The sequence below is a fragment of the Echiichthys vipera genome (assembly GCF_963691815.1).
Source record: "Echiichthys vipera genome assembly, chromosome: 2".
Lineage (NCBI taxonomy): Eukaryota > Metazoa > Chordata > Actinopteri > Perciformes > Trachinidae > Echiichthys > Echiichthys vipera.
The window spans coordinates 35,876,447-35,903,557 of NC_139827.1; the positions used below are offsets into that span (position 1 = coordinate 35,876,447).

A 27,111-nucleotide genomic window follows, 5' to 3' on the forward strand; every position below is an offset into this window, starting at 1 on the left:
GTTAGAAATATCCATAGGATACATATAAAAGACACAATCTCTTCACATGAAGAGTAAAAAAGTAGAAAGAAAGAGGTTCAAATAGGGTTAAAGAGCTAAAAAGAGCTCAAAACCGGAGAGCTACTGGAGAGGCAGCCGTCTCCTACAGCGCCAGACACAGCACTTACCTGTTGGAATTGCACTATTGGAAAAGTGATGATTCCCTTTAGAATAGGTATAACCAATCACCTTCCAAATTACACACCAAGTTAATTGGCCTCCACCTGACATCAACTGTGTTGGTTTTGATTACTTCAGAATAAAATCAGCTGTTCCTTTAGGATTCAACTCCTAGTAGTGCATGGTAACACAAATAATTTTACCATGGTTGGAAAGATACTTACAAAAGAGCTCCAGGATAAAGGTTTGGATAGGCACAAGATAGGAGAAGGATATAGAAGATTTCAAAGGCTTTAACTTTCCCTCTGTGTAACGTTCAGAGTATTGTCCAGAAGTGGAGGGCATATGGCTCAACCCAGACCTTGCCTAGATTGGGGCGCCCCTCCAAAGTCAGAGGTTGGTCGATCTGTGCATGTGACAACTTTTAAGTTCTACATGTATGGCAGGGTGGTAAGAAAGAAGCCTCTTCTGAAAAAATGTCATACTGAGTTTCCTAAAAAAACATTGAAGATTCTGATGCCATGTGGAAAAAGGTTATATGTTCAGATGAGACCAAAATTGAGCTTTTGGGGCTATGTTTGGCAGAAACCAAACACAGCATACCAACCAAAACATACCATCCCTACAGTGAAGCATGGTGGTGGCAGCATTATGTTGATGACAACGACCCAAAACACACAGGACAGGAATGTGAATGTCCTAGAGTGGCCCAGTCAGAGCCCTGACCTGAAACCTACAGAACATCTATGGATGGACTTGAAGAGTTCAGTCCATCACCACTCACCACAGAATTTGACTGAACTCCAACAGTTCTGCAGGAAGAATGGGGAATTTCTTCCCAGTCTAGGTGCACAAAGCTGGTAGAGACATATCCAAAAAGAATTAAAGCAAAAGGTGCCTCCACAAAGTATTAAATCTAACCCCTGCTATTATAGTTTCTTATTTTTTATTAATTTTAAGAATTAAAAAAAAGAAAATTTCACTTGAATGTGTTGAGGTTAAATGTGTAAATCATGCTGAAAAAATATATATTTTGATGTATCATCATTTCAGGCTGTAAAACGAAAAAGTGACTTTCAAAGGGTATCATGACTTTCTATAGACGCTGTACATCATAAAAATTAAACATTGATGATAACAAATATTACGAGTCTCAATTTTTAAAAAAAGGATTGGACTTAAAAAAAAGCGTCTCCAGCAACGAGGAGCTGCCTGTGGACAGATGTCTGTAAATAATCTCGCGAAAAATATCGGCCATCTGATGCATCTGTCTAACATTACTAAACATACAGACTAAAATGTTTTTTTGTTCCAGGCCTTAAATAGGTTTAATTATGCTGTGAAAACGGCCTGTTTAACATGGGGATCAATGAGAAACTGCTCTATTATGAAACCTGCTCCTAGTGGACACTCAGAGAACTGCAGTTTTGGGCGCTTCCGTATTGGATCAACCAGCAAGTTGATGTGGTGGGGGCTTTTTTCAGGGTGACACGTTGTAATGCTAATAATATAAATTTAACATGATACTCAGTCACACTAACAAATGAAACCCACCATCTAAACTTAACCAGTGTCTGTTTTCGGTTTCCCGGGTCCCCGCTCCAAACGTAAGCATAACGTATGTAACCCTGTTAAGTATCCTTACTCATAAAATAAATAATTTATGGTTCATATGAGTTATGTTTGGTTAAAACTTTTATTAAAAGTCTATCAAAAATGCAAAAGGAATAGTTCATAACGGTTAAAATAGTTTGATAAAAGAGTAAGGTGTAATAAATAAGATTAAAAGACATAAATGTACATTGTTAAATATTTCATTTTATTTTGAAGAAACTCATGAGGAGAGTGGAAGTACTGATTGAGAAGAAGTGTGATCCTGGCCATTTTGTTGGTTAACGTATGATTGACAGGGTCAGACCGGAAGTGTAAGAAGGTGTGTTTGGGGAGAACTTGACAGAGAGAAAGAAAGAACAGCGACGTGACTTAAGCACAACGGAGATGCATGTCCGCGAGTATGAAATTCTACAAAGAAAATAGTTAAGTGTGCAGTTTTCAATGTTTAAGAGACTGTCTGCTCAAAACTCGGAACCTGGATATTGGAGCTACAGCTGTTCAGTGTACAGCTTGAGAAGTTTCAGCTCGGAACTCCTGTCCAGGCTGCACTGTTTTAGCTTAGCCCAGCTACTGAGCTAACTTTGAGCGGGAAGTTAGCATTCGCTAGCTAAGCGAATAAACTTAGCTGTGAGGAGCTAAACCAGCTTCTGATAGGCTGTGCCTTGTGGTCTCAACGCGGGAGAAGGAGGATTCAGCTCGGCCGCTGCTAGTGTGTGTGACTCATCGTCATTGGATATCGTCCCGAGCTGCTAGGCGCCATCGCCTATTCGTCTGTCTTCATCTACCTGCATTGTCACCTTCCAGACTTTGGACGCTGGATTTCCCTTGCACTCAAAAGTCACCATATCAGGCCTGCAACGCGGTTATTTTATGAGTTTATTACTAAAAGTAAGTAAAATCTAAATTTTTAGGGTTTGCATTTAGTTGGAGTAAATTGAATGGTATTTTGAAACTTAAAAAGTAGTTTTGAAACTTAAAGGATTAGGCTACACATATATTTTCGGGGACTTAAAGGTGTTCTATTTAACTGAAAAGGTACTATTTGGTGTTTTGCTCATTTTTATTTATTTTATAACTGGCAGTAAACAAATAATTTACTTTAAATATATTTCGGTTAAAGTGTATTGGTGTTTTGTCTGAATGAATAAAAGACATGAAGGAAATCATTGATTTGTTAATTTTTAAATATCAAGAGTCATGTTATATTTCCTTTGACAAAATTGAAAAGGTGAATTCATTTGGGTCTATCAATTGAGGTCGTATTAAACGAAATCCAAATTACTTTCAGAGTTACTTAAAAAATAGGGTTAACATACAAGCCTCCCCTTAGTAAAAGGTCTATTGAGGGGAGTGCTACACGTAGATGACCATAGAACACAGAGCTATCTGAGTGTCTGTCTGCAGCGTCCTGATGACCGTTAAGAATTATTTGTACATACTTCAAACAGACAGACCCAAAAATATTCTCCTTGGCAGAGGTAATAAAATAAATAATTTATTCTGTGTTGAAAATCATTTAAATTTTTTTCAGCCTTGTGATTGGCTATAATGGCCTCCCTGTGAGGAGTGCTATCGCCCCCTGCTGCTTTGGAATGTGCATGACATTGTTTGAGCCGGATTTTGCGGTTTCATGTGGACTAGGCCTAAGATGCTAAGAAGCCCAACCCTGTCTGGGAGAGGTTTGGTTTGAAGTGCTTACAGGATTATTTATAACTAGCTTTCTGATTATGTAATAAAACAGACCCATGAAGCTGATATGAAGAGACAGAGAGAAGAGGCCTTTTGCATCTGGTCATACCGAGAGACCTTGGTTTATCCCTACCATTACATAATACCCTCTCTCTATGAGCATGCCAACAAGCTAAATGTATTACAGGACTGACCATACTGGCCATGAGTCATTAAAAAGGAATAAAGAAAATCAGTTTGTTTTGTTTTTTACCAGAGATGTGATAAACTGACTGACTTTGTGTCAAAGATTGTTGTAAATAATGGCTGGTGGGAGAAAATCCTGTAGTAGAATTTCAGAGGCAATGCTAATCTAGAGGCCTTAGCAGTGGCATTTCAAACAAAAACAAAGAAGATTAGCAGCCACACAATGGTCTCTGATGCGTTTAGTCATGTGAGTTCTGAGCTGGCAGAAATGCAGAAAGAGTAGTATCATTTTAAAAGGAAGGCCAAAAAGTGCATTAGCACACAAAAGCAGAGCCACTCCTGCTGGAAGAGGAGCATGGACACCAGCACTCTGTGAGACACTGCTGCTGGCTCAACTGTCACACACTGCACTGATGACCATGCACACACATGCGAATGTGGAGCTTCTACACACAAGGCAGAATATGCTTAGAGCGACACTTTTAATGTTAGAATTTATAGTCATGCAATGCTAACTTAAAGGGGATGTCAGCCAAATGACAATAGAATATTGTTCTAAATCATCACTGGTATCTGCAAATAGTTTTCTTTTCTCAGGTTTTGAGAGATCTATCTCTGTGATTTATGCCCGACACCAATACAATGTCTGGCCACACCGTACAGTTTATCCATAAAGCACCTGTGCTGGTGTTGAATCATTAATTGCGATAGGGGAGAAAAAAATACCGCAACCCTGTTGTGACATAAAAGGCCACGCTGGTAAAAACAAAGGAGAAGACCTCAGTGTTCTAACAGGGGTTAGGGAATGTTTGTCCTCCAGGAGCAGGATTCGTCACCCATGCTCTGGATGATGTTGTGTTGTCCTCCAGCACCACAGTAAGTAATCTGGGTGTTATTTTTGATCCTTCGACGGCCACATAAAACTAGCGACAAGAACTGCATTTTTTAATTTGCGTAACATTGCGAATTAGGGACATTGGGTTTCAGAAAGATGCAGAAAAACTAGTCCTTGCATTTGTTACTTCTAGGCTGGACTATTGCAACTCCTTATTATTAGTCTGCTCCAATAAGTCTGTTAAGAGTCTCCAGTTGGTCCAAAATGATGCAGCTCGTGTACTAACTAAAACAAATCGAAGAGAACATATTTCTCCTGCATTAGCTTTTTTGCACTGGCTACCTGTAAAATCAAGAATAGAATTTAAAATCCTTCTCCTCACCTACAAAGCTCTTGGTCAGGCTCCGTCGTATCTTAAAGAGCTCATAGTACCGTATTAACCGACTAGACCGCTGTGTCTCCAAAAGTTGAATGGGAGGCAGAGCCTTCAGCTACCAAGCTCCTCTCCTGTGGAACCAACTCCCAAGTGTTATTCGGGGGGGCAGACAATGTCCCCATATTTGATTTGATAAAGCTCATAGTTAAGACTGACTAGCCCTTAATGATGCTGCTATAGGCCCAGTCTGCTGGGGATAATACTTTTCCTGATACTCTGAGCTTCTCTCCTCTCTGTCTGTATCATTCATGTCTCATCAATGCATGTTACTAATTCAACTTCTTCCCCGGAGTTGTTTGTGCTTTGTCGTCTCTCAGGTCTCTGCTGATCGTGGTGGTGCCTGCTGCCGTGGTCCTGCACGATGCTTCCCGCTGCTATCATTACTATTACTCATACACAGTACATTATCATTAGTTTTATCAATTCTAATTGATCATATTTACCACCAATATATATATGTTTTATTTATTTATTATTAATATTTTTCTGACATTTCATGTTTTTTTTATTTTACCTTTCATGGTCCAGAGAAGATAACAGCCCCTTTTGTCTCTCTGTAAAGGTCTTTGTGACATCAGCCAATAACTCTGTACTGTTCAATTTGGGATCCAGTGTCTTATTTTATTTTGTATTGTTCATTCTTTTTTTTTCAGTCTTCACTTTTGTAATAACTTTCTTCTCAGGCCTTATATGGGAGCTCTCTACCTTTGTGAGCTACTATTATTATTATTGTCTTCATAATGTACATTGTCAATAATTCCAGGTTGCTGTTGTTTTTTAAATCTGGTGTTGAGTGTGTACATTTTCAAAATTCCCACTGTAACCTATTGGGTGCTGCATCACCATGTTTGCTTGATAGGATTGTCATGACACAATACACACGCACAATTAATTTCAAACCAGATCTTTAATGTCTTTTATTAAAGAAAACTTTCAAGTCATTGTTTTACAGCTTAACTCTAACTGAGCATATAGAGGACAGACATGACACAGATTTTTCTTCCTTCCCAATTTTTTGAGTCATCAGCCTCCTCTGATCTCAGCTCACCTGTTGCTGCTGCTGAATCCAACTGCAGGTTTACAAATTATTTAGTAGTGCAGAGCTGCTTTTGGTGTCAGGCAGGTTCACACCGTAACTCAATTTCAAACCAATTTCAAGGCATTGGAAGTGAAAGTGTTCTCCTGTAAGAAGAAGAGATATCGAAGAAGACCTTCCAGCACAACATCTATTCTGCCTGGATGATGTCTTCATGTTTTGAAGACATCATCTGGCTAAAAAGACCAACCAATCTGGGCCCACCCCTGATGTTCAGGTTTAAATATGAATGATGTCTGTGTTCTGCTTTGACAAACACAACATAATCAGGGCATTTGCCAGCGACTCGTCATTTTCACTCTTCTGTGTGAATGACGATGCAGTGCACAGCAAGAAAACAGTCATCAGCTGGTGCACTGACATAACCACTTTATCCCTTCACTGCTCTCAAGTTTTGGAATAAATGATCACCAGCTGCAGGCCCTTTCACTGTTACCTCAAACACAGACCATGCCTGGCAAGATTCAAAACTGCATAATGTATCACTGCATAATATACTAAAGTTGCAGGATATTTCTCATGGGGGATTTCAAACATGCAAACAGGAAGGCTGTCCTCCCCAGGTACAAACGCATCACTTTCTCAGACAGAAAACCATAGGCCTTTAGAACATACACACAAAACGCATCAGACATTTTCGCTTCTTTCTAAATTAACCCCTGGCAAATCTAGATCATGCTGATTCCAGTCAGACAGACAGGCAAGCCATAATTGAGGAGCATTAAAAGAGTGTTTTCACTGACAGGTCTTAAGATGTTTGCAGATGCACATACACTGTTATGATTTATTTCAAGATCAATGTCTTTAACATATGCACAATAGTTACAGGTAAGCAGTCATCTGCGGTCTCAGGCTCCCTCCATCAACTCATTAAGTATGTATAACAAATATAAATAACATGAGAATTTAAACACAAAGTCAGACTGGGGACATCATCACTCACTTCTGACAATTGATACAACTTCATCATTCACTCACTTGGTGACTATGCAGCATACTTTCACATTTATAGGGATGGCCCCCACTTTACTTTTTGACTGGACCACAGCAATCAAATTCAACAATCCTTTGTTCTTTACATTTGTGGATTGACTACTGTATGAGAGTTTGCCCTTGCATCACTTACTTTTTTGTGTTCTCACTTCAGGTTAAATATTGACTTTGTTAATAATTAATCTTTCGACCTGATGATACAACTTGTGTGGATATTTCCATTTAAGAGTTGCACACACTTAAGTCCAAGATGAAAACAGTTCTTGCCCTTATCTACATATATAGCCTTTTAGTCTATTTGCAACTGTAGTACTTGTTCAGACTAATTAGCTGGATTAATGCATACATCAGAAACACTACATTTCCCAGCTACCCTGGGGTATTTTTGGAATTACAGTCTAGGGCAGCCCAGTGCAGTGACAGCGATGGGGTCGACTACTGCCTTCAGCCAAATGTTCACTTGTGGAGACTACCCCCTTGCCCCCCCCCATCACTTCCCTAGCAACACATAAACACAGCCAGCCAGAGCACCACTTAGCTGTACTTTACAGCTACGTTTCCTTCAGCAGTGATACCAATGTTCAGTCGATAAATCAGTGAATCAGCCGCTATTCACCTTGTTGACTACCATCAGTCTGTCTGCAAAAAATAATGACATTCATTGATGGCAGTGGACAATGTTTACCTGCTGTTTTGCATCAATTATGCATTGGCTAAATAGTTACAGGCTTTTGAAGGCGTTTTCATTTGAAAGAAGGTATTAATAAAGGTTGTTTCTTTGATTTGTATGATAGAATTTGTGTTTGTATTTCATTCAAAGATTGTGTAATATAATGCTAAATGACTTTAAGCAGTTCAGTTTTTTATAATGCATATTTTTGTTGATTGCCTGGCACAAAAAGGGGAATACATAACAAAAACCAGAAAAAAACATTGGATATCCCGATTTTTATTTTATGGGCGAAATTCTGGACCGGTATCGGCCCAGAATTTCACAATTGGTGCGTCCCTTGCCATTTCAAGTAGTGATGTCCAAATAAAGCTTCATGAAGCATTGTCTTTATTTTCTGAGTCCTCTAGATGGAGCTCTCTGTTCAACAAAGGTTTGGAAACACACTGAATCACAATTCATGGAGCCTTTTTCTTTAAACCAAGAGCTCCATCTCGTGGAATAATGACAAGAACACAAACAGGTTGAGTTGTTGGAGTTGCCACTTTCCTTCCTCAGATAAATCGCCAGCCGTCAGTTTAAAAACATTTGGGCATGTCACAGTAGACCTTCAATCAGCAACAATCATTCATTTTATTTCACTCCAAATCAAAGCTGGCGTGTTCATTTTGCATTGTCATGGCACCTCCTACCTGGTTATTATAACACTTATCTTACAGTACCTCAGTTTTAGCTTTTTCTGCTTCGGCTTCCTGACTGTGTTCAGAAATCACAGAAGACGCAGGAGTGTCCAGAGTTAACCTCCATCACTGCACTCAGCAGCAGAAACAAGACAAAGGACTCCTGAGCTGTTATATTATATCTATTATATTATAATATATTCAAAGCTTTTATGTCACACATTCGCATCACTGCCGGTGTAAACAGCGCCGCTGTCATACAGTCTTTTCCCGCTATCATTCAGTACTTTACCACTATTTGACAGCAACCGTAAATTTTTAGGTGGAGTGTTTTCTTTAATATTATTTAGAGCAGGAGTTAACGTCTTCAATCAATCGAGCTACCTTAAATATTATATGACAAACTATTTGTGCCTGGATATCAACCAGATTATACTATTCTGTTTTTACATACCTACCTATCTATTTGTGCATTGTTAGTTGTCTAGCTATCTACGTAGCAATCATTAGCTATCTAGCTATTTGTTACCCATCTAACAGTTACAGTGTCTATAGAAAGTCATGATACCCTTTTGAAAAAGTCCCTTTTTTTTTTGTTTTACAGCCTGAAATGATAATACATACAGTGATTTACACATTTTGCCCTACAACATTCAAGTGAATATATTTTTTTATTCCTAACAATTGATTAGAAAATAATTAAAAAACTAGAATAGCAGGGTAGGAAAAGTGATAAGTCCCCAGATTTAATCATTTGTGGAGGCACCCTTTTCTTTAATTAAAGCCATCAGTCTGTTTGGATTTGTCCCTACCAGCTTTGTGACACAGATTGGAGAATATTTCCTCATTCTTCCAGCAGATCTGTTGGAGTTCAGTCAGATTCTGTGGTGAGCGCTGATACACTGCACTCTTCAAGTCCATCCACAGATGTTGGGCCACTCATGGACATTCACCTTCCTGTCCTTTAGCCACTGTGTTGTTTTTATGGAGGTGTGTTTTGGGTCGTTGTCATCAACATAATGCTGCCACCACCATGCTTTACTCTAGGGATGGTGTGTTTTGGTTGGTGTGCTGTGTTTGGTTTCTGCCAAAAATAGCACTTGGAGTTCAGCCCCAAAAGTTACATTTTGGTCTCATCTGAACATATAACCTTTTTCCACATGGCCTCAGAATCTTCAATATGTTTTTTTACGAGAGTCATTGTGACATTTTTTCAGAAGAGCCTTCTTTCTTGCCACCCTGCCAAATATGTAGAACTTGTGAAATTGTTGTCACATGCACAGATCAACCAACCTCTACCATTAAGACTTGTAACTCCTTCAAGGTCACCATGGGCCTCTTGGTAGCTTCTCTGATCAATCTTTTTCTGGCTCAGTCATCCTGTTTGGAGGGACAGCCCGATGTGGGTAAGGTCTGGGTGGAGCCATATGCCTTCCACTTCTGGATAATACTCACATCAGAATCTTCAATATTTTTTTTAGGAAGCTCAGTGTGAAATTTTTTCAGAAGAGGCTTCTTTCTTACCACCCTGCCATACATGTAGAACATGTAGAAATTGTTGTCACATGCACAGATCGACCAATCTCTGACCTTGGAGGGGTGGCCCAATCTAGGCCAGGTCTGGTTGGAGCCATATGCCCTACACTTCTGGACAATACTATGAAAGTTACTCAGAGGAAAAGTTAAAGCCTTTGAACTCTTCTATATCCTTCTCCTAACTTGTGCCTATCCACAACTTTATCCTGGAGCTCTTTTGTAAGCATCTTTCCAACCATGGTGAATTCGTTGTGTTACCATGGGAGTGGAATCCTCAAGGAACAGCCGATTTTATTCTGAAGTAAACAAAAACACCACAGTTGATGTCAGGTTGAGGCCAATTAACTTGGTGTGTAATTTGGAATGGTAAATGGACTTGTACTTATATAGCGCCTTTCTAGTCTTCTGACTACTCAAGGCGCTTTCACAGTGTTTGCCACATTCACCCATTCACACAGACATTCACACTGACGGCAGTGGACATCTACATACCATCTCATCTAACCATTCACACCACATTTACACACCAATGCGCAGCATGAGGAGCAATTCGGGGTTCAGTGTCTTGCCCAGGGACACTTCGACATGTGGGCCAGGGGAGGTGGGGATCGAACCACCGATCTCTCGAATGGAGGACGACCTCTGCCACTGAGCAACAGTCGCCCAAGGTGATTGGTTATACCTGAGAATGTTTAGAATGGTTATTCTAAAGGGACTCATCACTTTTCCAACACAGCTATTATAGTTTTTTATTTTTTATTAATTTTCAGAAATTTTGAAAAAAAATCACTTCAATGTTGTAAGGCAAAATGTGTAAATCACGATGGGAATTTTTTTTAATGTATTATCATTACAGGCTGTAAAACACAAAAAAGTGATTATTCAAAAAGCATATCATGATTTCTATAGGCACTGTACCTTTCTCCGCTGTGCCACATCATGCCTGTGTGTACTGTCCTTGGGTGCACAAACACTGTTGAAGATGTGTCCTGCTTTCATATCCTATCTACAGTGAAGTCCACCGGTGGACCGTGTTTTTGATGAGTCGCGGTGGGTTGATGCAGCACTCATTTCCCACAGGAACGGTTCAACAGATTTGCCTAAAAGGCTATGGGCTTTGCCAAACGTCTATATCTATCACCTGGAGCTATACCCTCTCCCTCTCCACACACACAGCACATATCCCTGATGACCCGAGCATGGAGGCTGATCATGTTAGCAGAGAACCATCACTGAAGTTAAGATATAGAACAGTTAGCTTCGGTGATTCGTAGCCAAGCTAACATGAGTGTAATGTACACTGTGATGCGGCGTGTGTCTTGAGCAAACGTTTATTCATTCAGCTATTCATAGCTTTGATATCAATAATCAACAGGGTGTGCATTAAATACATAGATGACGTTCTCAAAATTTAATTTGGCCGATAAAGTGAGACTTATCAGTATGCCATCCCTCAGCAACACTGTTGTGTGTCGGTGTGTGATTGAGCCTTAACCTTCATCACTGCGGATCAGGTCTGTGAGCCCACAGCTATCTAGAGGAACCTTGGAGAAAAACCAAGGAACCAAAGAAAAGAGCTAATAATGCTTTTGTGAAAACTACGTGATTGGTGACATTGTTAAATACAAAAGCCACTTTGTCTAATGTTCTGTCTAATATGTGTTGTAGGCGATTGACCTGCTCATTTGCTCTGTCTGTGTCTGTATAGAACATTTGTGTGTACAAGCATGCGTATTTCCTTCTCCACGGCCATCATTGTGAATAGTAGTTACATGTTTTTATCGCCTCACAGCGAGAGGGTTCCTGGTTCAAATCCCGGCTGGGGCCCTTCTGTGTGGAGTTTGCATGTTCTCCCCGTGTCTGCGTGGGTTTTCTCCGGGTTCTCCGGTTTCCTCCCACAGTCCAAAGACATGCTCCTGTTAGGTTCGTTGATGACTCTAAATTGCCCGTAGGTGTGAATGGTTGTCTGTATCTGTTTGTCTCTATGTGCCCTGCGATAAACTGGCGTCCTGTCCAGGGTGTACCCCGCCTCACGCCCGTTGTCAGCTGGGATTGGCTCCAGCCCCCCCGCGACCCCGTCAGGGACAAGTGGTCGAAGATGAATAAATTATATATAATATTAATATATTGTATTACAACATACATTGTAATAAAAATAGACATACATCTTTATGTCAATTCTACAATGTTTTGTGCATATATTATTATTATTATTATTATTATTATAGAAATTGCAACTTGTTTCCGCTCATGGAGGAATTGTTGGGTCTCTGTATATCATAAATAAGTCATAGTGTGGTGCAGACCTTCACTTTATGTCAGTGGAGGCTGGTGACTCAAAAATTGGGGAGGATGAAAAGTCTGCATGGTATTTTACACTTAATGTTTACTTATCTTTCCTCTATATGCTCAATTAGAGTTCAGCAGTAAAACAATAACTTGAAAGTTTTCTTTAAAGGAGCAGTGCGATTGCAACCAACTGAATAGTGTTCCTTTGATAAAAGACATTAAAGATCAGGTTTGAAATTAACTTTGTGTGTGTGTATTGTGTCATGACAATCCTGTCAAGCAAACATGGTGATGCAGCACCCAATAGGTTACAGTGGGAATTTTAAAAATGTACACACTCAACACCAGATTTAAAAAACAACATAGCAACCTGGAATTATTGACAATGTACATGTTGAAGACAATAATAATAATAGTAGCTTGGTTGTACATGGCACAATTCAAGATACCCAAGAATGCTTCACAAAAGTACAGAGCTCCCATATAAGGCCTGAGAAGTAAGTTATTACAAAAGTGAAGACTGAAAAAAAAAAGAATGAACAATAAAAAATAAAATAAGACACTGGATCCCAAATTGAACAGTACAGAGTTATTGGCTGATGTCACAAAGACCTTTACAGAGAGGCAACTGGGGCTGTTTCACCTTTACAGAGAGACAAAAGGGGCTGTTATCTTCTCTGGACCATGAAAGGAAAATAAAATGTCAGAAAAAGTCATAAAAATATCAGCATTAGTTGACATAAAAAAGTGGGAAATCTAACCACGGGCAACATCTAACTGATCCTGTGTAATGGAGATTACCGTATTATGACTTATTAGGCAAAATAAGTCTCGGTGCCTATCTGGTAAAACATTAGAGAATGAATAAAAAATATATGATCTAAAGCGGGTATAGAAAAACTGACGACTTTCAATTAGATGAGAACAGAACTTGTTAACTTAAGTCCCTGGATCTATCTGTGAGGCAGCGATTCTATTAGACTTTCTCATTGTCCGTCATCTAAATAGAGGTGAAAAAATGTCATCTTAATCTACCATGTTTACCATGTCTATCATTTTATAATTTTACTGATTTGGATGAGAGAATTTTACAGATACATGCATCATGGAGCAGATGTGTGATGAGAACAGTCCGACATACCTGATAATTGGACACCTTGAAGGGCATTTACCCGCTTATACCATAGTCACTTACTAAATAAAATAATAATTAAACCACTCATTTATATTTTCCTGCTTTTTTGCAGTAAAATTAGAACTTTTTTTTCCTCTTTGCTTTTACTGGCCACCGGCCAGTAAACTCCACTGGCTCCCTGTCCAACAACAAATACACTTCAAAGTCCTTCTGCTTACCTACAAAGCCCTCCACATACAGGCCCCATCCCACCTCACAAGCCTGCTTCACCAACACACTCCTTCCTGCAGCCTTCGTGTCTCTTAGTTAGACGAGGAAAACTCCATAATTAAGTTTGGGACTTTTATTATCTAATTCTTCGTGACCTTCGGTTCTCTGATGCCAACCTTCTGTCTCCACCGAGAAGGACAAAGCCCCGTATCTGGGGTGACATCTCAGCAAAACTCACCTCTTCAGAACTGCTTTTAAGGTGTGATTTTAATCTGTGGTTATAACTGCGATTTTTACTGCGTTGTTTTTAGTTTATTCTACTCTTTAAATGTAAAGTGTCTTTTAGTACCTTTAAGTATTAGTATTAGTGAAATGCAGCACGCCACAATTTTATAATGAAATGTAAATACATTAGTTTGTTATATTATTGCGACTCGGACAGAGGCTGACAGAACAAAATGTTTATATTTCCCCAGCTCCTGTGTAACCTAAAATTACTGATGTCATATGGTCTCCATACCTATGGGTACTCCACAATACATTATATCTGCTTCTTGAGATTCGTTTCTTCTGTTTTCTTTTATACAACACAATAACTTTTATTTGTCTCTGTCCGACTACTGCACATGATGCCATTCACTAAATTAAAGGGAGCACCAAACAAACATTCGATATTCATGCATTTGTCTTTGTAATTTTTTTTCTCTTCTCAGTCTTAACCACTTCTGGCTTTCCTGGAGTAGAGTCAATCTAGTTGCCTCCAATGTCTGCTAGCATACTGATCCTCCTTGTTTAAGGTTCTTTGTGGCATGTCGGGCTGTACCTTCAACAGCAGCAAATGGTTGGATGTTAAATGCTCTATATTACATGGGTCATATGATAGTTGGCCAATAACATATGCTTTCAACCTCACACATCACACAAACCTCACAGTTTGAAAAATGTCCTATGTGAAAGTTTGTTCTTTCAAAGGGGCACTAAGGATCAGTACAAATGTGATATTCCCAAACCCCTCCTTGATGGGAGGCAGCTGAGCCATTGAAATCCATTTTAGGATCTTCTTCTGCATAGCTTTTTGGTTCAGGTTTTCAGTGGCCTGCTGCAACTTCTTTTCCCCCCACCAACAACATTTGTGCAGTATTCAGAGATGCATGATGGTGATCAGGCTTATGAAATGGCACAGGGATTTGATGCAACAGCTGATGTCGAGTCTTTCCATCACCCTATGTAAAGTATACCGCCCTGAGGCAGGTATACTTTACATTATACCTTTTGACAGTGCACTGGCCCTGTTTAACATCAAAAGGACCCAAAGTAATAAACGTCTATATTAGTAAAAGTTTATCATATAAAAGATGATCATGGCAGATTTGCCATGTTTTGTTCTCTAACATGGCTCCAGAGTCTCCTGCAGAGAAAAACATTCTGATTTGAGCTTCCTGATAGCCGAAAAAGTATTTCCACTTTTACCATCAGATTGGTCCATCACAACTTCTGAACTACTAATTCTACTAATTCTTGAGTATTCCACATATTTATTGCGTGTGTAGTGTATGTTTCAATTGTGTGTTTTTTATTTCAATTTTTATTGACTCTGACACTGTTGTTTGCATGACATCTTCTAGCAGTTGAACAGGACCGGAGGCTCAGTGTACATAGGCAGCAGGGTTTTTTACCTGCTACACACACTGGGCCTCATTTATCAAACGAACGTACGGCAGAAAAACGTGCGTACGACCATTTCCTGGCGAACGTCGGCATTTATCAATTTGGACGTGAGCGTGAGCTACGATCAAATCTCACGTCTGGTCTGAGGTCGTGTACGCAAATTTGAGACTGTGTATTTGCGGTGCAGCACAGCAAAACCTGTCTGAAAATAATGAACAAACCTCAGCTGTCATAAAGCATAAGCAGTCACACATTAAGAACAGATCAAAACGGATTCTTTAAAACGAATAAAAAAAATAAAAAGTGTGGTTAGAGCAGTCGATTGTACTCATGTACGTCTGAAGGCACCATCCATGAATGATTACGCATTCATCAATCGCCAAAACTACCACTCGATAAATGTACAGGTGATCTGTGATGCCAAGCTGTCGCTTTTAAACGTGGTGGCCAGGTGACCGGACACACACACACACAGTATTCTTTTAAATATCAAAACAGCTCGGCTCCAGCCCCCCGCGACCCCGACATTGAATGAATGAATGAATGTGTTGGCGCGCGGCTGCAGCAAGACGCACTGCAGAGCCAAAGTCATCTCCTCGGTTCGTGGCTACCCTCGATAAATTGCATTAAATCAAACAAGGTATCAGATGATTAACATCTTGGTATGGTTCTTCTAGATGACAAAGGTATCCTCTTACAGAATACCTAATAACCCACCGGTAGCGCCGATGTTGTGCGGTAGAGTAGTAAATAAACTACTCCTATAGGTGGAAACAACAGCATTCTGATCCAGAATATCACCTATAATGCGAGGGGGTGCATTTCACAGCAGGGGTGCTGAATACGGCACAACACCTGTCCAACAGTGCGCACAGGCGCACACGGGTCTCAGTGGAGCGCTGCCTCGGTTTCACTTCCTCCGTTATTCTTATACAGCGTTTTTATGGGCCCCTTTTATTCCACTCTTAAGACTGCCAAAAAGCTCAGCTTTATTTTGCTCCATCTCGGATGTCCGGATGCCGATCTGTGTGTCGGAAAAGTTTCTTTTCTAACCTGCGTTCCTTCTCTCCATGTTTGACCTCAGTGGGCGAGGCCTCCGAACCAGGAATATTTAAGGGCGTAACATGTTAAAGACGATCGAATTCAGCCACCGCATTTATCAAGGCCCACTCATTCGTACACTGAGATTGGTCAGATACGAATGTTTCATAAATCACACGTGAGTCCTTTCCTACGACCAATTCTGCGCTCAGATCTGCGCCCGTTTCCACGCAAGTTTGATAAATGAGGCCCACTCTGTCTGTAACATGTGGCTGCTGCCAGCTTCAGTGTGTGCACACTGCACTTACGATCCCGCTGCTCACAAAGGTCCTAACTGGCAGCTTTGTCAGTTTTTCCTGTTAAGGAATGTATCACAGGGCTCCACACTAACTTTTTTCACTAGGAGCCCTGTGGCCCTCAACTGAAAATTTGTGTGCAGCGAGAAATTTTAGGGGGCGTAAAGAGAAAATGTATCAATTTTTTTTAAACCGATAGCACCATCACTGTCATGACAGTAGCTACAATATTTATAATATATATTTTTATTTTTATGTCAGTATTTTCTTTAAAAGGGGTTGATTTTAGCAAAGAGCTGTGGTGGTGCAGAGTTGTCTTTGCATTGTACTTGTGTTAGCCGTGGTGTAGCCTACGGTACTCAACCGCATCTACACTGACTGATCAGATCAGTCTGTTTATGTATTTTAAACATATGAACCGTATCTACATTGACTGATCACATCAGTCTGTTTATGTGTTTTAAACATATAAACCATATCTACAATGATTGCTCAGATCAGTCTGTTTATGTGTTTTAAACATATGAACCATATCTACACTGACTGATCAGATCAGTCTGTTTATGTGTTTCAAACATATGAACCGTATCTACACTGACTGATCAGATCAGTCTGTGTGTCACCTGCTGCCTCACTTGCTGTGCTGGGTGGAGAAACAAAGTCAATGAATCAGTTAAACACTGTTAATTTATTTTTTCCCATTGAGCCAAAATTATTTTAGTTTAGTAAATTTCTGCTGTCACTCGGCTCGGGAGCTGCAGACACAGCTAGTCACATATGGAGGCTTCGGGTCCGTCAGGTCCCGACACTGTGACTAGCTGTGGGAGCTTACGTGTTACTTGTTTTGTAAACCGATACTAGAAAGGTACCACTGTACCCAGCCGTTATAAAGAATACTATTTCAGATTTTATTAGTATGTGTACTTTATGAACTTTGTGTGACAGCGAGGCAGAGTGTCTGTGTGCAGCTTCTCTCTGCTTCATCACTGCCTGCAGCCAGAGTGACCGTGGTTTCATGGTGACAGTCACAGAGACAGACATGGCTGAAGTGCTCCTGCCGACCGTCCTTGCTTTTTATAAGCAGACGCATGGAGCAAAACTGTAGCCGAGGGCACGGGAAAGCCGACAGACACCACAGAGCCCGTCTGTAAATGATGCTTTAAATCAAGGGAGCAAATATGACCAACTAAGAGAAAAATGGAGCTGACGGACATGTGGACTTGTTCAAAGAGTTCAGAGAGCTGCAGGTTAGGGATAAATAACATAGATATCAGTAACAATAATAATAATAAAAATAACAATAACAACAATAATATTGTAAAACAATGCCCCCCAGCCACCCTGGTAGAAAGGCCTGTGACAACAGCCTGATGGAAAAAAGACCACCAAACCAAAAATTGAGGCCAGAGGCTTACAGTGGCTTGTAATGGAGAGAGAAGACAAGGCAAATACTAAAACATTCAAGAGAGATACTTCTGTTTGTGTGCTCACACATAATGCATTATGCAAAAAACTTCATCTCATCATCTTCATCCGCTTATCCGGGGTCGGGTCGCGGGGGCAGCAGTTTTAGCAGGGGACCCCAAACTTCCCTTTCCCGGGCCACATTAACCAGCTCTAACTGGGGGATCCCGAGGCGTTCCCAGGCCAGTGTGGAGATATAATCTCTCCACCTAGTCCTGGGTCTTCCCCGAGGCCTCCTCCCAGCTGGACGTGCCTGGAACACCTCCCTAGGGAGGCGCCCAGGGGGCATCCTTACTAGATGCCCGAACCACCTCAACTGGCTCCTTTCAACGCTAAGGAGCAGCGGCTCTACTCCGAGTTCCTCACGGATGGCTGAACTTCTCACCCTATCTCTAAGGGAGACTCCAGCCACCCTCCTGAGAAAACCCATTTCGGCCGCTTGTACTCGCAACCTCGTTCTTTCGGTCATGACCCAACTTTCATGACCATAGGTGAGGGTAGGAACGAAGATTGACCGGTAGATCGAGAGCTTTGCCTTCCGGCTCAGCTCTCTTTTCGTCACAACGGTGCGGTAGAGCGACTGCAACACCGCCCCCGCTGCTCCGATTCTCCGGCCAAACTCACGCTCCATCGTCCCCTCACTCGTGAACATGATCCCGAGGTACTTGAACTCCTTCACTTGGGGTAAGGACTCATATCCTACCTGGAGTAAGCAATCCACCGGTTTCCTGCTAAGAGCCATGGCCTCAGATTTAGAGATGCTGATCCTCATCCCAGCCGTTTCACACTCGGCTGCGAACCGATCCAGTGAGTGCTGAAGGTCACTGACCGACGATGCCATCAGGACCACATCATCTGCGAAAAGCAGAGACGAGATCCTCAGCCCACCGAACTGCAACCCCTCCCCACCACGACTACGCCTTGAAATCCTGTCCATGAAAATCACGAACAGGATTGGTGACAAAGCGCACCCCTGGCGGAGGCCAACCCCCACCGGAAACGAATCCGACTTACTCCCGAGGATCCGGACACAGCTCTCACTTTGGGTGTACAGAGATTGGATGGCCCACAGAAGTGACCCCCTCACCCCATACTCCCGCAGCACCTCCCACAGTATCTGCCTAGGAACCCGGTCATATGCCTTCTCCAAATCCACAAAACACATGTAGACTGGATGAGCATACTCCCAGGCCCCCTCCAGGATCCTTGCGAGAATGAAGAGCTGGTCCGTTGTTCCACGTCCAGGACGGAATCCACATTGTTCCTCTTCAATCTGAGGTTCGACTATAGGACGAACCCTCCTTTCCAGCACCTTGGAGTAGACTTAACCAGGGAGGCTGAGTAGTGTGATACCCCTGTAGTTGGCACACACCCTCTGGTCCCCCTTTTTAAAAAGAGGAACCACCACCCCGGTCTGCCACTCCCTTGGCACTGTCCCAGACTTCCACGCAATGTTGAAGAGGCGTGTCAACCAAGACAGCCCCTCCCAACCCAAAGTTTTCAGCATTTCTGGACGAATCTCATCAACCCCTGGGGCTTTGCCACTATGGAAATTAAATAAAAATACTGTCTTTCAATTCTCTGAAACAGGGCTTTCAACAGGATTTTTAGATTAGTGTAAAGTGTTACACTAACACTTATATCCAATGTATGACCATTGACCATAGATAACGCCTATCTGCATTCAGGCAAATGAACAGAAAAAACAACTAGAGAGGGGAAAGAAGGAGAAACAAAGGTTTTGAGTGTTATGTATGAATGACAAGCTGAAGGCAGATCCAACCCAGCACCCATTGAATGAATGACAAACTATAAGCCTGTTAAGTTTTGTCTTTGAATCCATCCATGACCCTCTAAGAAGATTTACTGGGGCTTTGATCTTTCCTACTGCTTTAATCCCAAAGCTTGCTCAAACTTTTGGAAAACCACATGTTTTGCTTTTAGACAGTCTAAAATTAAAATGGTTTAGCATGTCAAAGTTAAATGCAGCAAACATTCCTACTAAAAGTTAGCTAAAGGATGTGCAGCTAAGGGGAGGGGGAAGAAAGAAGGAAATACTCAGAAACTATATATGACAGGCATCAAACCGCCTTTTGGGACTGGGGCTAGTATTTGGGGTTAAAGAGAGAAAATCTTATCTCAATTTCCCTTAACTCCATAATCACTGAAGTAAATACTGGACTGATTTTACACAATCCAAACATTCTGATTGCATTTCAGTTAGAAACACTCTCTCATAGATTTAACCATTTTTTACAACAAATAGAAATACAGTTATTCTTGGCGGTGATAACTCCGCTCTTAATAATGCTCTCTGTATTAGCCAAATAGCATGCTAATCCAAGCCACGGAGCGTAATGCAGAAATCCCCCATGGGTATACAAGAGTGGGTCCAAAGCAAGACATTGAATAGCGTTTTTTTTTTTAGGATTATTTTCCCTTTATTATAGTACAGGAGCGATAGGAAATGAAGGAGAGAGAGAGGGGGAGACATACAGCAAAGGGCTGCAAGTTGGAATCAAACCCTTGGCCGCTGCATCAAGGACTTTTAACCTCTGTATATGGGGCGCCTGCTAACATTTTTAATCATATTTAAATCAACCGCCTTGTGTGAGAATGGGCTGTGATTGGTGTGTGAGGAAATCATCCAATCAGCGGGCTGTTAGCTAATTACGACTGATATGACTACCATCTCCTGCATGAAGTAAAGCAAAGCGCAATTTTTCAGACGAACGCATCGGGAGAAAATTAACTTTGTTTGAGACCCGTTTCTCTCTCCAAATAATTAAATAATGAAAGCCAAATAATCCGCAATCAGTGTCGACTAGAACACAATTAACAGTGGTGTAATTGTTTTGTTTTTTTAATGTGTGGACACATGACAGAGGGTAAAGAGTGAGGGCAAACAGCTTCTCTGTGTTTATATTATAATAATGTAACTTTATATGTATGTGTGTGTGTGTGTGTGTGTGTGTGTGTGTGTGTGTGTGTGTGTGTGTGTGTGTGTGTTTGTTTCTGTATGTGTCAGTGGGCATAGTTCTGTGTGTCTCTGTGATCTCCAGTGTATTAGCAAGTATGACCATGGTGTTATAAAGATGACCTTCATGAACCATTGTCTTTATTTACTAAATCTACTTTGGTTGCCAAAGAAACCACATAAGGTAAAAAGTTCCAGCTCAACAGCGGCCGCGCTCACAAAGACAATCAACGCCAGATTTGAGCTATATCAGCCACAGCAAAATCATGTGCAAACAGCAGCTTTGACTAAATCAGGGATCTAGTCTATGTTTTAAACCCTCCTTGTGTTCAGGTGTACAGTGGGGAAATGGGCTGACTTTGTTCGGTTCGTCTGGCTAGTAAATCCACTATTGGCCCTTGCCGACGATTTATCCAAGGAAAAAAGCAGCAACTCCAACAACACAACACTTTTCCCCTTTTCTGTTAATTCCAATGCTGGAGTTGGTCTTTATTTTCAAAAGCATGCCATGAAAAAGTAAATGCTATCAAGCTAGCCGCAGCGTTGTTGTCTGCTCCGGTATCAGCTGGACTGATTCAACTCTTCACGCTCACTTCACTCACCCTACATGTCAGTGTATAGGGGGACGGAGAGTTTTTTTTGTCCCACCCATTAATTACAACATTTGATTGGATAATTTATTTGTCACTTACTACTTAAACACACAGCTCCAGACCTCATAATCCAAACCACTGAGTGAGCAGAGAGCTGGAAGCCTTTTCTGCCTAGAGACAACAACAACTAGCCTAAATCTGATTGAATAACTCTATTTTCAAGGTTTAAGGACACTTGCACTGTGAAGCAATTTTCACAAGCAAACTTGATAGTAAATGAGGCTTAACTAAGAATAAAAGAGATAGGTATCATCAATTTAAATAAATCAAATATGCCATTTAAAATACTAATATGTTTGGCCTTCTGACGTTCCCTCTGGTTAACAACATCACACTTGGCAGCAGGTCACATTATGTAAACAAAGGTTTACATATTAAAATGCAAAACTGTAGGTTTAAACTGGCAACTGCAACATGTTACAAATAAACAGGCTAAAATAAAAAAGAGGGTTTATTATTTGGTTTTTGGGGAACTCTCTTATAGTTTTCGAAATTCACATGAACCACTCTTCACATCGAGATGATTTAGCCTCGAACCACAGCAAAGTCACTTTTTCATTTATTTATTCAGGGGAAGAACACTAAGAGAAATGCTCTCTTTTTCAGGAATGCCCTGATCACACTCACACAGTTGCACAACTTTTAAATCTAGTCAGCGTGTTACTCCTGTTTTTAACTTCTTCCAAAACCATCTGTCAGTACGCGTCTTCACTATCGACCCTGTTAACCGGCACCAGCAACATTATTGTCATTTCACCACTCTGTGCAGATGTATTTGGGCCATCCTGCTGAAACATTTAGCAATAGCACTCATCAGCACCACCACTGCAGAATAAATACAGGGGAAATGCTGACTAATTTATTTCAGAAAAAAGTGAAAAATGGTGTGTCGGTTAGTAATAACGATTATGACAACTAACCTATAGTAATTTATGAATAGTATAAATAGTTTGTTTTGTTAATTCATAACACTTTAAAAACACAAAAGTCACACAATAAACAAACTAACCGATCAAGGCGCAAGAGCTTTCTGACGATAACATAAATTGGTGAGAATATCCTTAATACAACATACACCTAAACTGATGTTTTGTTTTGGGGTGCTAAATTATGATGAAGACTTGGGATTGAGTCCTTACCCTAGGTGAAGGAGTTCAAGTACCTCTAGGTGTTTTTTAGGAGTGAGGGAATCAGAGCAGCGGGGGCAGTATTGCAGTCCCTTTACTGCACCGTTTTGACAAAAAAGAGAGCTGAGCCGGAAGGCAAAGCTCTCGATCTATTAGTCAATCTTCGTTCCTACCCTCACCTGTGGTCATGAAAGCTGGGTCATGTACAAGCGGCCGAAATGGGTTTTCTCAGGAGGGTGGCTGGAGTTTCCCTTAGAGATAGGGTGAGAAGTTCGGCCATCCGTGAGGAACTCGGAGTAGAGCCGCTGCACAGACCATAAACTCTGCAGTCTATGGTCCGTGGTGATGAGTAAATAAAGTAGCTAAATATGCTGGTGTATGTTAACTGAGGCCACTTATTCAGGTCCTCCTCCCATCACTCAGTAGTAGAAGGCAGAGTATGACCACATCATCCCGTTTGAGGTGTTACAGCCGATGTTACCACATTTTATTTCCCAAATGCTCTATCAAAAAATATGCAAAATATGTATGCACCAGTGGCGATTGCTCTAAGACTGCAAAGGAAGCTCAGCTTTCCCTAAAATGTCACCAAAAAAAGGTGAAATATATACTGCAGTGTGTACATTTCATTGACTAAAGACGGGCTAGAAAGCCTTCATCTTTTGTTCAGAATCAGCTACTTATCACAGGTAACCGGAGCAACTTCCTTTTCCTTCATTCATCCCCACAGCTCCACACCACTTTACACAGTCGGACGCTCAGCTTCTACTGACTTCAATGGGGAAGTGTAGAGAGGGTTGTTCCACTGCAGCCAAACTGAATGCTCATTGGATAAATGCTGGGCTTTGTCCCGCCCATCGGACACTCAGCGTCTCTGGGGGTCTATGGAACAGTGGGCTGGCCTGGACGCTCAGCTTCTGCATGATGATTGGATGAGCTGTCTGAGGCGGAATCCTTTTTTGATTGACAGTTAAATGAGCGAATCAGCGATCTTGAAGAATAAACATCCAGCGGAGCATTTTCCAAGTTTTTCATTCCGTTGAACTGATCCAGAGACTTTACCGATCCCCAGAGACTTTGTCTTTGTTAAAAACGACTAGCGTTGTGTGTGGCAACTCTGCAGTTTATTTCCCCAACGAGCAGCTGCAGCTGCGGAGCTTCTCCCCGTCACTCACACTCACACTCACAGGCGGTCACAGTAGCCTGGCCCAGCAGCTCTAGCTGGGCCAAGGCCGTTTAAGCAGCCTAGCTCTGCTGCCATTGAGAGGACACTGGTCAAGTCCTTGGAAAAGACGCCTAGTTGGTACGACAAGGTCACGGATCATTATCTTGAAATGGAGCGAAGGGTAGAATTTACATAGAAATAAACAAACACATTTATGATGTAGGCCGGAAAAATTGAAAGACCAGCAGCCGCCGAAGAAAACAGTTCATATAGTTCAGAAGTCATACCCATAATTCACACAATGTTACAACCCAGCATGCCTTCTGTTTTTTTTAAGCTGGAATCAATTTTAGATTGTGAGAACAATGAATATAGTCTGTCGGGTCATATTCAATGTTTAAACATAAACATACATTTGTCTATATATAAATCTACCATATGTTTGGCAGGGCTCCCTCAAGAATTGTGATATTATAACTACTACTATTTTAGGGTTATATATAATTATTTTATTGAGTAGATTTTTTTCACAGGTAAAAAGAAAAAAAACCTGATAAATAAAAGCATGAAACTGAACTATATCTTTTTAACTATCTATATATGTTGAAAACTTTTAACAAGTTTGCAATTAATTTCGATTTCTTTTTATGACCTATTCTGCTAAAAGTAGGCCAGTACTACAAGTACTACAATTAATGACAAATATTAGTCTCCTAATATGTATATGCGCACACACACACACACACACACACACACACACACACACACACACACACACACACACACACACACACACACACACACACACACACACACACACACACACACACACACACACACACACACACACACACACACACACACACACGCACACACACACACACACACGATAGATAGATAGATAACATTGATTTAACCTACACTTTTATGAATTTAGCCACCCAAAAAAAGAAAAGCTTTGTATGCTTTAAATGGAATTTATATAAAGGAGTTCCCTTGCATGTCATGTGTTGAGCGGAGCGTAGGTCCTACCTGAGTAACAGTTTCCAGGCGAGTAAAAAGCCCGCCACAGTGAGCTTCTTCTTCCTCATCTCTGTCCGGAGGCAGAGGAAACCTCTACTCTCCTCGCGGCTCGGCAGGCTTTCAGCACCACGGATAGCGCTCGTGCTCCAACTGTGGTCAAACACGCGGAGGGCAACTCACAAACATACCGTAAAACAGAAACTCCAAAGACTCTCTGTGTGTTCGGTTAATTACCAATACTAGTAGGAAAAACAACACGGAAGCTAGTCATCCTCCAGAATAATTCAACGGACTGAAAGGTTAAGAGAGGAGAAGCGGCCGACAGCTGTTCAGGCTCTGCTCTGGGCTCGCTCTGTGCCCCTGTGAAGCACAGGGACAGAGAGACCCGCCCGCCACTCCGGATTGGCATGACTGACAGACAGCTCAGCCAATCATCTCCAGTGTTGTTAAGTTTTCCAGTTGAATCGCCTCTGAAATTAGTGGCCCAGCGAGCTGGATCAAATATAACACCCACCCATGCATTATATATATATATATATATATATATATATATTCTCTCTCTCTCGCTCTCTCGCTCGCTCTCTCTCTCTCGCTCTCTCTCCTCTTTCTCTCTCGCTCTCTCTCTCTATCCTCTTTCTTTCTCCATCTGTCTCGTGCTCTCTGTTATTCTGCTCTGTTAGGCAGGATCGCATAGAGTTACACGCGGTTGTGATTCCCGGCTGTAAAGTAGCCTATGTGGATGACAGTTCCCATATGTGGCCAAAGTAGGCATGGGTTGAGTGGAGATGCTGACTGAAGTTCAGCTTCGAGACCACATCAACATCAAGAACATCCTTAGGCTAGAATGGATAGGTGTAGTCCAGGCAATTTGGCTCAATTTCAACATTTTGGATTGAATTACACACTGCCTATGAGGATTAAGTGTTGAATTTGGGGATTTATTCATATTGGTTGAACAGTATGAGGTGCTTTTTACCCTTGGGATAACATAAGAAAAGAGTTACAATTTCTATTTTATTCGGTGCAGATGCAAACATCCTCAAATTAAAGCCAAGAGGAAGCTCTTTTCCCTCCCTCTTTGAGCTACTCCAGTTCATGTCTAAAATGTGACAAACACAAAGCTGCTGTTTTTAGAAGAAAAAAAAAACGCGCCCCTACGTGCACTAGTACTACTGTTTGTTTTGCAAAAATCCACAGCTCCCATATCATCCTGTCCACTCACCACAAAGCTGACTGTCAGAAACAGTTTGGGCACACGCTACAGATCCCCCCTCCCCCTAGCAAGTGTTACAATATCACAGGCACACGCCTCGGGCTAGCATATGCTAAATGATGTTAGTAGTTGCTATCTATGAGTGAGTTAGCCAGCCTACCTCCGTGTAGCATGTACTCCATGCAGTTTATAATGAGAGAAGACAAGGGTGCGTTCACAGGGATCTGGTGCACACGCACTGACTAGCACTTGATGGGAGAGAGCTGAGGAGCTTGTGGTAGAGGGGCAGGGGCGTGAGTCTACTTGTTCTGCCAGACTTGCCGACTGCAGCTTTAAGGGCGTTTACACCAAAAGCGATGGAGGCGAATAAAACGCCTGGACCGCGAGTAATGTGTCACTTGCTCACATTTTTGATCATCGCTTCAATCGCAGGTAGCAGAAGTTATGCTAGTGCTAACCAGGGGTCTGAATGCTTCTGAACTAAAATGAACTCTCAGAGGAAGTGTGTTGTAGTGAGATCAGGCTGTCTGTGATTAAACCTCCGTAACTGTACAGGTGCTGCCCCATCTCCTGTAGATCAGACCAGGATACGCTTCATTGACGGCTTTCTTCTTCTTCTGGCAGAATCGATGCCTAAAAGGACACACACGCACAGAACAGGGGTAAAGACACAGACTTTATACACATGAGGGAAGGGGAGCCACAGGTGGAAACAATCGGGAATCTGGGAATGACGTCAGACCGGTGACACAAGAGGAAGGGCAAGTGACCTGGAACAAGAGGAGAGTTATCTTTCGAAATAAAACAGGGAAATTCACAAGACAAAAAACCCAAAGACAGGACAAACCTCACCGCGGCGTTACACACACACACACACACACACACACACACTATCATACTCTCTCACAAACACTTCCATAGTCACACACACACACACTACTATAGTCACACACACA

General features: G+C 41.5%; 1 protein-coding gene across 1 annotated transcript in view; it reads right to left on the reverse strand.

The window, feature by feature from the left end:
- LOC310962402 (glycine receptor subunit alpha-3-like) overlaps positions 1-25,010 on the reverse strand; it is a gene marked incomplete at both ends in the record, with an annotated part of 105,170 nt that extends 80,160 nt beyond the window's left edge. Inside the window, one exon of the mRNA XM_083934866.1 lies at positions 24,952-25,010. Within this exon, the coding sequence (XP_083790992.1) occupies positions 24,952-25,010 (59 nt within the window). The remainder of the gene's footprint in view (positions 1-24,951) is intronic.
- Positions 25,011-27,111: the final 2,101 nt, after the last annotated feature.